Source organism: Rhincodon typus, chromosome 23, assembly GCF_021869965.1.
Source record: "Rhincodon typus isolate 14 chromosome 23, sRhiTyp1.1, whole genome shotgun sequence".
Taxonomy (NCBI): Eukaryota; Metazoa; Chordata; class Chondrichthyes; order Orectolobiformes; family Rhincodontidae; genus Rhincodon; species Rhincodon typus.
The window spans coordinates 24,696,175-24,710,719 of NC_063354.1; the positions used below are offsets into that span (position 1 = coordinate 24,696,175).

Genomic DNA, 14,545 nt, shown 5'->3' on the forward strand with positions numbered 1-14,545 from the left:
AGGTTGTTCTGACAAATCGGCTAAATGGTTTTGCCCACTGAAGTGTGTATTAGAGTTTTCTCACAAACACACTGCTTGCCCGATATTTATTTTTCTTTAAAAACCAGAGGAACTGCAAAAGCTCTAAATCAGAAACAAAAAACAGAAGTTTCTGGAAAAGCTCAGCAGGTCTGGCAGCACCTGTGAAGAGAAATCAGAGTTAATATTTCGGGTCCAGGAACTCTTCCTCTGTTCTGAGGAAGGGTCACCGGACTTGAAACATTAACTCTGATTTCTCTTCACAGATGCTGCCAGACCTGCTCAGCTTTTCCAGCAACTTCTGATTTTGTATTTATTTTTCTTTAGCTTTGTGTCTTTCTGTTTCCCATTTTCAAATATTTCTGTATCCAAAACTACATCATTCACGTTTATGTAATAATAGACCTTCATGATATTGCTTATGGGTAGTCAAGGTAATTCTCTGTTTCATGATAATAGGAAATAACATCAGGTCCACTGATTTGCAGTTACTCAAAATGTTAAATTTCTTTTTAATTTAACAGCTGTGATGACACTGGTGTTGCTTTAGATACCGGCTGTGATTCAGTCGTGTTTTTCATCTAAGCAATCTCACACTACCTTATACCTACATGCACATCAAATATTCTAAGGAGATAATGATGGCAATCCTTGTGATTACGATTGGATATTCACATCTTTCACATTTATTTCTTTGAATTCTTCAAAGGTGGATCAAACAGCGTTGGTCAAATAAGATTATGTAGCTATGAAATACCAACATTTTATTTTACATGAAAAGAACATGTAGAGAAATAGTTATGATTAAGTTCATTCAAATTAGCCAATATGAGTTGATTGGGGATAAAACTAAACAATAAATAAGCCATACTGCCCCATCAGTGAATCATCTTGGTTGGATCAAGGAGAATCATTCCTTTTCATTCCACTGTCTTCCTGAGTCTGCTTTTCTAATGCCAGACAGTCAGCACAATGCCCTCTTACCCATTTTTCCTTTCAAGCACCTCCCAACTTTTGTCTTTTTTTCCTCTTTTTTTTTAAGAGACTGACAAATTATGTGGCTTTCAAACATGCTTTATTTCTTAACAACAACTTGGTGAGTGAGCTGCCCCTTTCCAGCAACAGAGACAGAGAGATTCTGACACCTGGGCCCCATTTCCTTAGCACCTTTGTGATGATTAAAACCACCTCATTTAATTACCCAATGTAGGGCTGAAGCATGGGTCTGCGATTTGGCAACCACTGGTAAATTATCCTAAGTATGGTGAAACTGGAATGAATGTTCTGGTGTTTGATGGCACTGCAGTAGGACTGCTGGAATTTGATAGTTAATGGAGTCTGGAAACATTAGGTCAAGACCTAGATTTTTATTTCAAGACTGTGGCCAAGTCTTTTATCTGAGCATAAATTTTTGAGACAGATTGAGTCCTTCAAATAAAATTTTATCAAAGAGCAATATTAGCTAGTGGGGAGAAATTATTATTGTGAAACTGATATTTCAATTTTTTTAAAATTTTAGAGATGAGAAATTTCAGATACTGCGAATAACGGATGATAACATTTCAGTAAACATCTTCAAATTTGTGGGGAAACAACATTGCATCAAAGATACATTGTCAGAACCAGTTGACAAAAAGAAATCCTGTTACTTGCAAACACAAGAATCTGTAAAGGATAACGTTGACACAGAGAGCAGAATTTAGTAGTCATAGCAGTTAGCCTGTCCATTGGATAGAGTGCCAATAGCAATGACACCATGGCTATTTTTAGGACTCTCAGAAGATTTAATCCACCACAGGCAGTATGTTGGTTTTCATTGAAGTTTCCGGGGCATTTGGGGTAATTTACTGGTGCTGAGAGCTGCTTACCAGCTCGTCTCCAGTACCTGTAGTGCCACAAGGAGCAGTGATCACTGCCAGTACTGTAATAGGCCCTAGAAGATGGTTGGTGTAAGAGTTCCAGAACTCAGGTTAATGAGTGCAGGATCACAGGAGCAGTCAGGGAGATCCTGGCAAGGAGGGATAGAGCAGTAGGTGCAAAGGGTGGCATGGTGGCTCAATGGGTAGCACTATTGCCTCATAGCGCCAAGGATGCAAAGTAAATTCCAGCCTTGGGTGACAGTCTGTGTGCAGGTTACATGTTTTCCCCATACCTGCATTGGTTTCTGCTGGGTGATCCCGTGTCCTCCTATATTCCAACGCTGTGCAGGTTAGGTGGATTAGCCATGCAAAATTGACCATAGTTTCCAGGGATGTACAGGCTAAGTGGAAATGTGGTGTTACAGGGATAAGGTAGGAGGTTGGGTTTGGGTGGGATACTCTTTGGAAGGTTGGTGCGGATTTGATGGGCCAAATAGCCTCTTTCCACACTGCAGGGATTCTATGAATCTGGTTGAGAGACGTAGGTACTTCCCTTGCATTTAGTGGGTTGTTTTGTTGGGCACTGGGCACCCCAGAAGAAGGGAACATCCTGTCCCCACCAGGCCACAAGTATGTCTTACCTGGCAGCTTGTGGTCCCTGCCCGTCGTTGCTTGAATACCTAAATGCCTGAATCAGCTTCAGGCAGTGTTATGACCAGGTAAGAGGAACTGAACTGACTCCATTCTGTTCAACCCCCTCTGTTGGTCAGAACGAAGGTTTAAGTTCTTTTTGTTTTGCATGAGACTATGCTTCACCCCAACTGAAAATGTAGTTGATTATTTTTGCTGAAAGTATAAGTGAACTAATCAACAAGGTTTTCTTGAATCAAATAAAAATCAAATTTATTAAAGTTTAGACACACACATGTACACATACACATGCGCGTGCACACATACACATACGGGGGGGGTTTCTTGGCTGTAGTCAGTCAGTGTGAATTGCAGATATTGGCAATACACGATTACTTGATTTTTCTCTGTAATAACTTCAATGGGGACTGGGTGCCACCTTTCTCAGACAGAAAAAAAACTGGACACTGGTGCATCTCATCAAATATATGCTATATTGCTCTTGACGTCTCACTCGAAACACAGGTTTCAATGTGTATTTCCTTGACGTTTATTGAGTTGGGTGAGTCTGCGACAGCCATTGTGCCAATGTCTGGTACTTTGCATTTGTTGATGTCCTTCTTTGAGCTTGGTAGGTTTCAATGAGGCAAAACCTTGCTGATGGCCCACAATGGGGATAAATGTATCTTTCAAAAGAGCTTCGACGGTCCATTTACAGAGTTCCCTGCTACTCTTTGATATTAATAATTCAGGTTGGTACTGAGGGTGGTTTCATCTTCCTACTTGTATAATTAACTGAAGTCTTTGTTTCACTTGAGAAGTCTCATCCGCATGGAGAGATAGTTGATAGTTTCACTGTGAGCTACAGATTCCAGATGATTTTTTTAATGTCCAGGGAATTACCCCTTGGCAACCCTTTGCCTACTTTGGCACCAGGGGACTTTGGCAGTCATTTTAAAGAGTCCCAGCTCAATTTTAACTGTTTTCCTTTAACCCCAAAGTCCATGGTTTTAAGTCAGTCGTTGAGATATTTACAAATTATCTTCAATTCAATGAGAAGGCTGTTCTCAGTCCTTCCTGCCCAGGATTTAGTGGGGAAGGGGAGTTGTTGGGGATGTCAGGGTCTCTCCAAACCAACTTGTCCTGCTCCAATACACATGCTCCCCCAACCTCCCACCTGCTCAGCATGGTCCAGGAGGAAACATTAAATTCGAGACGAAATGTGCATACTAGCAGGTTAGTAATGGTAGCCATACTCGTATGGCATTGAATATGTCGAATAAAGATTATGTTTAATTTTAGGTGGAAAAGGCTACATGTCAACTTGGCTAGGACACATGGGTATTTGTCACCATTTTAAATATATATAGCTTATCCCATTTTTATATAACACACTTGAGTTGATAGAATTATTAACACAATAGTTAAGTTGGACACAGAAAAGTGGAGTTGGTTGGAGCATAAATGCTACTCTTCTGTAGTACATGGTGAGGAACTGGGAAACAAGAAATTGTGGTTTTGCAACAAATGCTGAACTAGCCTGTGAGACAAGAAATTTGTGCAGATAACGGGTTATTAAATTTAATTAATTTCTGAAGAAGGGTCCAGACCCGAAACGTCAGCTTTCCTGCTCCTCTGATGCTGCTTGGCCTGCTGTGTTCATCCAGCTCTACACCTTGTTGTCTCAGATTCTCCAGCATCAGCAGTTCCTACTATCTCTGAATTAAATTTAATTGATTTGATCAGCTGCCAGTTAACTGGAGTTTTGCTTTTTATAAAAACATTGTTCACGGCACATAGATGTTGCTGGCTGAATCAGCATTTATTGCCTATCATTTATTGACCTGAAGAGGGAGGTGATGAACTGCCCTCTTGAGCTGGAATCATTGAGGTGTAGAAACGCCAACAATGCTGTTAGCGAGGGTGGTCCAGAATTCTGACCCAGTGACACTGAAGCAATGGTGATATAATTCCAGGTAAGGGTGCTGTGTTACATGGTGGCAACTTTCAGATGGTGGTGTTGCCATGCACCTGTTGTCCTTGTTCTAAGTCATAGAGGTCATAGGTTTGTAAGGTGCTGTCAAAGAAGCCTTGGTGACTTACTGCAGTGCATCTTGTATATGCCAATTACTGCATCAACTGTATGTTGGTGATGAAGGGAGTGAATGTTGAAGCTGTTAGATGGGTACCACGTATCTTGGATGGTGTCAAGTTTCTTCAGTGTTGTTGGAGCTGCAGCCACCCTGTCAAGTAGACAAGATTTTATCATAGATAGTAGGAACTGCAGATGCTGGAGAATCCGAGACAACAAGGTGCAGGGCTGGATGAACACAGCAGGCCAAGCAGCATCATAGGAGCAGAGAGGCTGACGTTTCGGCCTGAACTGTGCCTTGTAGTTAGTGAGCAATCATCAAGGAGACAGGAGATCAGTTACTCACCGTAAAATTCCTAGCCTTTAACCTGCTCTTGTAGCCACAGTATGTATATATGATTGGACCAATTCAATTTCTGTACAATGGCAACTCACAGGAGGTTGATAGTGCCGGATTCAAGGTTGGTAATGCCATTGTATGTTATGGGATGATGGGTAGAGTCTTTCTTGTTGGAAATGATCATTGGCTGGCAGGTGTGTGGTGAAAATATTACTTGCCACATCATCCCAAGCCAAGATGTTGTCCAGTCTTGGTGCATATGGAGTCAGACTGCTTCAGAATCTGATGAATTACAAATGGTGCTGAACATTGTGCAATCACCAGGGAACATCCCCACTTCTGACCTTCATAGTGAGGGAAGGTTATTGATGAAGCAGCTGAAGATGGTTGAGTCTGGGGCACTATGAGGAAGTCCTGCATTGAGGTCCTGGGGCTGAGATGATTAACCACCAACAACCACAACCATCTTTCTATGTGCCAAGCATGACTCCAGTCAGTGGAGAGTTTTCATCCTGATTCCCACTGAGCTCAGTGTTGCTGGGGCTCCTTGATGCTGCACTCAGTCAAACGCGGCCTTGATGTCAAGGGAAATTGCTCTCACCTTACTTCTGGAATTCAGCTCTTTTATCCACGTTTGAAGCAAGGCTGTGAAGAGATTAGGAGCTAAGTGGTTATTACTGAGTAAGTGCTGCTCGATGGCAATATTTAGGACACCTTCCATCACTTTCCTGATGGTCAAGAGCAGACTGATGGGGTGGTAATTGGCTAGGTTGGATGTGTCCTGCCTTTTGTGTACAGGACATACTTGGGCAATTCTCCACACTGTTGGACAGATGACATTCTTGTAGCTGTACGGGAACAACTCGGCTAGAAGCAGACAGAGCGATGGATAGGATGGTGAATAGGATAGTGGATAGAGTGATGGATGGGGGTGGACATGGGGGTGGAGAGGAGGGTGAACAGGGGTGGAGAAGGGGTTGGAGAGGGGGTGGATGTGGGGATGGACAGGACCTGGACCCCGGGGGTCAAGATGGGGTGGAGTGGGGTGGAGAGGTGGTTGGAGAGGGGGTGGACACAGCGTTGAGAGGGTGGTGGACAGAGGTGTGCACAGAGGGGGTGCACAGGGGGTGGAGAGGGGCTGCAGAGGGAGTGGAGAGAGGTGTGGATAGGGGGTGGACTGGGGCTGGAAGGGGGTGTGGATGGGGTGTGGAGAAGGGGTGAACAGGGGCTGGAGAGTGAGAGGACAAGGATGCAGAGCGGCTGGTAGAGAGGGTGGGGGAAAAGGGGAGACAGGTGGTAGACAGGTTGGGGGAGATGTTGGGGGAGAGGGTTGGGGAGAGGAGGAGAACAGAATAGTGAAGAAGGTGGTGGAGAGGAGGTGGACAGGGGTGGGGGAGGAAGTGATGTGGTTGGTGGGGGGGATTGGTGAGCAGAAGGGCTGTTTTCTTTTAAGCTGACTTCCACAGGAGACCATAATGTCAGTCAGCTTGAACTAAAATGGCAGCCCAGGTCAGTACTGGGTCTGGACTGAAGTGGATCAGTGCAGGAGAGGTCAATGACCTTCTGTGCTCTGCAAGGGTAAGTGTGACTATCTTCACTCTGCTACCGCTAACCCACACAATCACTATTGATTCTAACTGACATTGCACAGGCCTCTCTGAATGTCATGCAACATTGCCACTTAATTGCTCTCACCAACCTCATCCTCCCAAACTGCAAACCCTTCCCGCTCTCCACACTTTCTACTCACTTACTGGGGACACCTCACCATCTCTCCTGCTCTTAATTAACTGCTCTTCCATCTAATTTCATCCAACTCAATTCCTTTCTTTATCTCATTGCAGGAAATATTGGCCCAATGACTGGGTCAAGAAGTCCAAGACCGGTAGGGGCCTGATGGAAATCAGGTTCCTTACTGCCTATGATGAAAGAAACACTCCAGTGTTACCTCTTGATTGATAGTAGTTTCCTGAAGGACTGCTTCCTTTTGACTGATACACATGGTCATATGTTTGTCGTGCACATAGAATATATGTTGAGTAAACTCTGGTACATGCAGCAGTTCTAACACTGGTGTATCACAATGCCACACAGCAAGATGTGCACCTCTTACCTAATTGATAGATTGGCTGTTCAGTGCTCCCCAATGTCACAAACTGCCTGGTCTTTGCGCTCTGTGCTAAAAAGCAATGGAAGCCACAGGGGCTGGCAGCTTGTAACTGAGCACTAAAGACCTTGTGTGGTATGAAAACAATGTGACCACGCAGATGCTGCAACCCATAAATTAGTGCTGAAGTCAGTGAGTTCATACTAAGAAAACAATGTGAAGTATAGAAAGGTTGGCTGTCTCTAAGTAAGCGGTAAAGTGAGTGAGCACTAAGAAAATGAGCTAAGAACCATTAGTTGCAAGTATTATTTGAGCAGCAAAGCAGTGTGTGTGTGTGTGTGTGTGCGTGTGTGTGTGCGTGTGTGTGTGTGTCTACTGATAGGTGACCTGGTAGAAGCACGCAAGTCAAAAATGTCCCTGAGCTACAAAATGTTGAAGGTGCCTGAGATGGTATGAGAGCTGGCGTGATGAAGTGTTAGGTCTTGCTGATGCTGACTGTTGCGGATGAGGTTTCAATGAGGATGATGGCCATGGAGAATGCAGGGACATTGTCTGATTGAAATGTGGGAAATTGGAACATTGTAATTTCTCCATTGTGATGGAGAGGACAGTTGGAAATGGTGTATAATGAAGGCAAGTTGGGGCATTTATGAGATGCAAGTGCATAGAAATGAGGTGGTCATTGCTCAAAGGTGAAACTCTAAAGTCACCATTCACGGCTTGAAGGGTTAACAGGGAATTTTTTTTCTCGATATTGAGATTCTGGTTTTCATTCACACTGTACTGTCCCACTTCCCTTGTTATTACTCACACCACACTAGGGAGGGGAAGATTCCATGCAAGGCTTTAATAGTTGCCAGCAAAATTAGGCATTTGTACCAACCAATGAATGGCCTGGATAATCTCAATAGTTTAATATGGTTTATGCCCGGACCATTTAAAAAGGCTTCTGCAGCCAAAGATCCTTTGCCTTGCTGTAATTGGTTCATGATTCATGGAGGATCAAAAGCTTTAGGTACATGAGGAGGAAGTGTTCGTGGGTTTGATATGAATTGGATTGGGATACTCAGAAAATTTCCATTAATATTTCTGTATCATGGCAGCCTTTTAGTTTAGCTTAATCCAATTAATAATAGGGCTAGTTAAATACGGCTGCACTAATAATGCTGTTAGTGTTGCCATTTGCAGCTTCAGATGAAAGCCTGTCATTTAAAGAGATCAGATGTATTCTATTTTAGCATCGGGAATTAAGTTTAAGCTTAGGTCAAATTTATGAGGTCAACTGATGCAAAAAAACAATAAAAGGCATTTCCAGATATCTAGTTTGCTGAAACCGCCTGTTAATGGTTGTCTCATGTTATTACATAGACCACATAACATGGTCCATTACAGCAATACTTGCAGGCAGTTCACAATAATCTTGTAACCCTTTCCATCTATAATAGACAATAGATATAAATAAATTTGATTGCATTCTGTAATTAGCTGCTTTAACTATTTAGCTCATATAAATATGTCTACTGCTGAGAAAATGCATTGAAATCAAGGAGGGAAGTGACCAAATGACAATAGAGAATTGGGTTTACATAATATGTTGATAATTATGTTTTGTATCTATTTCATAGGATGATGCAATAAAAACCGAAAGGAGTGCAGATGATGTAAATCAGAAATAAAAATAGAAATTGCTGGAAAGGCTCAAAAGATCTGGCAGTATCTGTGGAGAGAAATCAGACTTAATGTTTTGGGTTGAGTGACTGATGGTAGCTAGGAAAATGTTGGTTTATATGCGGAAGATAGGGTGGGGGTGAGTTTATAAAGAATAAACGATAGATGGGGATAGATCCCAGGGAGATAGAAGAGCAGTGGCAGTTAGACAGACAAAGGATTAGGTAACAATCTCACTAGAAGGGATTAGCTGTTAATGGGGACTGTTAGTGGTTAACAGTGGGCGACGTGCAATAGCAGGCCATGTGATAACAAGGCTTGGTTGTGGGAGTTGGGCTCAGGGCATGGGAGAGCTCAAGGCCTAAAGTTATTGAACTTGATATTGAGTCTGGAAGGCTGCAGTGTCTGCAGGTGGAAAATGAAGTGTTGTTCTTCCAGCTTGCGCTGAGCTTCACCAGAGCACTGCAGTAAGCCACAGAGATGTTGGTCAGGGAACAGGGTGGTATGTTGAAGTGGCAGGCAACTGGAAGTTCTGGGTCTTTTTCACGAAAAGAATGCAAATGTTCTGCCGCGAAGCGGTCAACCAATCTTTGCTTTGTTTCCCCAGTGTAGAGGAGACCACATTGTGAGCAATGAATGCAGTAGACCAGATTGTGGAAAGTGCAGGTGCTGCTTCATCTGGAAAGTAGGTTTGGCCCCTTGGATACTGAGGACGGAGGAAGTAACAGACAGCTGTTACACCTTCTGTGGTTGCAGCAGAAGGTTCTGTGAGGCTGTGGGGGGTGTTGGGAGTGAAGGAGGTGTGGACTAGGGTGTCCCAGAGGGAACAATCCCTGCAGAAGGCTGAAAAGGGAAGGGAGGGGAATATGTTTCTGGTGATGGCATCTTGCTGGAGGTGACAGAAATGGCAGCTAATGATCCTCTGGATGTGGATGCTGGTGGGATAGTAGGTAAGGACAAGGGAGACCTTATCCTTGTTGCTGGAGAGAAGAGAAAGGTGAGGGCAGAAGTGCAGGAGCTGGGTTGGACATTGCTATGGGCCCTGTCAACAACGGTGCTGGGGAATCCTCATTTGAGGAAGAAGGTGAACATTTTGGAGGCTCCCTTGTCAAAGTTGTCATCATCCGAACAAATGCGATGGAGATGGATGAACTGAGAGAATGCAATGGAATCTTTACAGGAAGCAGGGTGTGAGGATGTATAGCCCAGGTAGCTGTGGGAGTCGGTGGGTTTATAGTGGCTATTGGTGGCCAGTCTATCCCCAGAAATGGAAACAGAGATGTGAAGGAAGGGAATGGAGGAGTCAGAGATTGACCAGATGAAGGTGAGAGCAGAAGTGAAATTAATAAACGTCTCCAATTCAGGACGAGAGACAGAGGAAGCATTGATGATATCATTGATATACCAGAGAAAGAGTTGTGGGTAGGGGCCGGAATAGGACGGGAACAAGGGTTGTTCCACATACCCCACAAAGAGACAGGCATAACTGGGGCCCATGCGCATGCCTATGGCCACCCCTCTGACCTGAAGAAAATAAGAGGAGTTAAAAGAGAAGTTGTTCAGGGTGAGGACGAGCTCAGCCAGATGGAGGAGGCTGTTGGTGGAAAGGAGACAGTTCAGGCTTTTGTTCCAGGAGGAAGCGGAGAGCCCTGAGACCATCCTGGCAGCGGATGTACATGTAAAGGGATTTTTCTTTTGACCTGCTTAGTCCAGCAGGATCAAAGAGGAAAACCATTGTAGCAAAAGCTCCACATGCAATGCAGCACATTCGAAAATAGTGGTATAAATAGTCAATGCATGTTTGAATTTGGGTCGAAGAGAACCTAAAACGAAAAATCTATCACAAGTGGCAGAAATGCATCCTCTTAAGGAGAACTCATCTTATTAAGTCAGCTTTATGTTGATGAGTCTCCGTGAACCAATATGTAGCGCAGCACACTGAAAACTGATTTTCTAAATAAATATGCTTAATAAAGTAAGAAATCAGGCTGAGATAATAATTTTTTAAATACCCTATTCTTCAAAAGCTAGGCCAGCTATTTGCTTTTGACACAAATGTCTTTGCTTAGTCAGAGGTTATTAAAATCAAACTATAACATTTAGCTTATCTACAATTACAATGAAGATAATCTCTTAAGCAAGCTAAAGTTTTTGTTTTATATATTAACTTACAGTGCAGCTATTCCTGTGACATTAACATGGAAGAAAATACTTAGAGTAAATTTAGAAAAGAGTTTTTAAATTATCAAGCTATTACTTTATGTATTCCAAAGGTCAGTCACAGGGGTACTGAAATGCTGTTTTACATTGATTAGTCTTCCCTTGAAGCATTAATATAAACATATTATAATATTAATATAATAATTATATTATAATATTGACATAATCATTACTTACGAAACATAGTCATGTACTGTTTTGGGTTGAGATTCCAGTGACCCCAGTTTGTTCGGTAGCCATGGAGATTTGCATAATCATCAAAGTTGTAGGCTGGCTCTGTGCCAAATGTGTCAATCACCCGAATCCGACACCTAAAAAGCAAAACAGAAGTATAAAAGGTCAATGCTGTATGTGAATTTCAAGTGAAATCTCTGTTCAGTTCAGTGTGCACACTTCCATTGTGAGCAGTGCAAACATCCCATCAAGAACACCAAACATCAGCTATTCCAAAGAAAAGTCATAGTGATTCCTCTGCAAAATGACTTTCTGTTCATTTCACTTGTTAAAAATTACAGATAAAGGAAGGCTCCAAAGCAGTGAGCACTGCTTCCTCAATCTGCCTGGTTAACTCTGAATCCCATATTCTCTTGCACTGTATTGTTGAATTGACTTTTGATGAAGAAATCTGACATCCTTACCTGTCCTTCCTATGCATGAATTTAAACCCACAGAAATGAGATTGCTTCTTTACGGCCCTCTGAAGTGGCCTAGCAATTCCACTCAGTTGTATCGAATTATGACAGAAAAGTAGAAAAGGAATAATATTACACAGATCACTTGACATCTACCTGGGCACTGGAGATGACACTGGCACACTCTGTTCAGTTGATCCTTCTTGGAATGTCTGGGGGCTTGTACTAACAGTAAAGGTCTGTTCCACGCACCAGTCCATCTACAACCCTACAATCGTACCCACTGAATGATACTATCCCAGATTCCACCATCACCATTCCTGGGTAAGGGAGCCCACTCACAAGACCGACAAACCAGAGGTGGTTGCTCAGTGGTATACACTCGGCAGGAAGTAGCCTTGTGCATCTGTTGCATCTCCTTCCTATAGAGTCTGATAGCACCAGGTCAAACATGGATAAGGAAGCATCCTGTTGATTATCACCTCCTGGTCTTCCTTAACTAATGAATCCATGCTGATCACCACTTGAAAGCAGCAGCAAAGTTACTAAGGACACAGAACATACTCTGCATGTAGAACTTTAATGCCCATCTTAAAGAGTGGTTTGTCAGACGTGCATCGATCCACAGTGGTATAGATAGTAGTGACAGTGCTTGTGGCGGCTAAGTCCCACACTGAGATGCAGTGTGTAGTGTAGCACCAAAACTATGATAAATGGATTCAGAACAGATCTAGCAGCTCAAGCTGGTTACCTCATGTCATGGTGGGCCATCGTCAGCAGCAAAATTCTATTCCACCACAGCCTGTAATCTCATGGCTCAGCATACTCCTCATTCTACCCATGCTATCAAACCAGGGATCAATGCAGGTTTAGTGAAATGTGCAGGAGAGCACGCCACAAACAAGCAAATCTATAAGTGAGCTACTAACCGGTTGAGAATATAAAAGACTGAGCTAAATAGCAGAAGCTGCATGCAATATTCAGAGTTCAGCAATCCTGCAAAGTTAAGATCAGATCAGAGATCTGTAGCCTTGTCACATCCAGTCACAAATGAATGTCGCCAATTAAGCAACTACCTGGAGGAAAAAAAGGTCCATAAATATTCCCATCTTCAATAATGGGGGCAGACAGCATGTCAAGAGATTAGGCTGCAGCATTTGCAGGCACCATTAGCCAGCTATGCTGAGTGAATGATCCATCTCAGCCTCCTTTGGAGGACTCCAGTGTCACAGATCCAAGCGTTCAACTAAATTCAGTATCAAGCTGTCATTAAGGGCATTGGATACAGCAAAGCCTATGGGTCCTGCAACATCCTGGCAGTAGTACTGAAAACCTGCCTTCTGGAACTAACCCCATGCCAAACTGTTCTAGTACAGTTACAGGATTGACATCTATATCCTGTTGACATAAAGGACAAATCCAATCCAACCAAATACTGCCCCACGAGTCTACTCCCCATTGTTAGGGAAACGATGGAAGATGCTGTCAGCACAGTGTACAGAATTATATTTACAATAACTTGCTTAATAAGGCTCAGCTTGGATTCTGCTAGAGCTGCTCAGAATTAGATCTCATTATCGTCTTTTACCAAATATAGATAAAAGAGCTGAACAAGAATTGAGGTGAGAGTGACAGCCCTTGACATCAGGGCAGCATATGATGACCATGGCATCAAAAAGCCTTAGCAAAACTAATATCAATGGAAATCGGAAGTATATCTCTCTACTAGTTGGAATCATACCTACTACAAAGGAAGATGGTTGTAGCCATTGGGAGCCAATCATGTCAGCCCGAGGACATCACTGCAGGAATTCCTCTGGGTAATGTTTAAAGTCCAACTATCTTCAGCTACTTCACCAATAACCTCCCATCGATCATAAAGTAAGATATGGGATACTGGTTGATTATTGTAAAATGTTTATTACAATTCACAGCTCCACAGAAACAAAAACAGTCAATGTCCATATTGATACGTAGAATGATGGGGATAACAGAGCCCACTCATGTGTATGAATGTGTTACGGAGAGAAGGTCTAACCCTTCTGATTATTAAAACTGAAACACCCAGAGAAGCTCGCTTTGTAATCTGCTAAAGGGAATTGGAAAAATGGTACAACCTACCTTTTACTTCCCAATCTGTTAAAAATGAAATCCTTTCACTCACTCAATAAGCAACAAGTAACAACTTATTTATCTAATGCTAACAGTGAACAAATTAACAGATCTTCTAACAAACAGAACAATTCCCCCTTAACCATTAACTAATCCTGAATAAAACAAAATTCTAATGGTATGCTGTTCTAATACATACAAATGCCACTTAAATAACTCAAAGTAATAAGAAAAAAAAAATAAATTAAAGCTTAAACTCTCAAAACTACAGTTAGAATGCATCTTCTTGAATGCTCTGCCCTCCCCGCTGATCCTTAGCCAGGTACACCTTCTCCGTCAAATTCTGGTGTCCGAAACGTCTCTTTCCATCGAATTCCAATGTCAAGAATATTAGCTAAGAGTGTCGTGGTACCTTTTAGATAGTGCTTAATCAGAGAGCTTAAAGGTTTCTGTGAGAGCCAGTGATTTACACTTCCGATGGCAGTTCGCTCTCACACCAATTTTCTAATGCCTTCTTCTTTTAAACCCTTGATGACCTGTCAATTTTCTTATAATAGGATTGGTCTTAGGTTGTCAACACCATCAGATTTAAAATCAATTGGTTTTCAGTCTCTAAGTGCCTAGTTAAAATTAATTGGCTGATATTCAAGCTAGTTGCCTTAACATCAAATTGATACATATGCTTTAATTTCAGAACTGTCGGTACATCTGCAGCTGCTTGCAGACACTTTTGTTTAAATCTCCAAGCTTAGAAAAGCACATCACCTCTTCAAGGGACAATGCACTCTTCCCCCAATCATTTTTACAAGTAAGTTCTAACTTCCTCCCTTTCAGTTCACAACTACCATACACAACTTTGCAATAAAT

General features: G+C 42.5%; 1 protein-coding gene across 1 annotated transcript in view; it reads right to left on the minus strand.

Annotated features, from left to right (window-relative positions):
* Window positions 1-14,545, minus strand: part of LOC109911752 (alpha-1,6-mannosylglycoprotein 6-beta-N-acetylglucosaminyltransferase B) — an 828,291-nt gene that overhangs the window by 159,140 nt on the left and 654,606 nt on the right. The window contains 1 exon segment of the mRNA XM_048610932.1: window positions 11,112-11,245. Within this exon segment, the coding sequence (XP_048466889.1) occupies window positions 11,112-11,245 (134 nt within the window).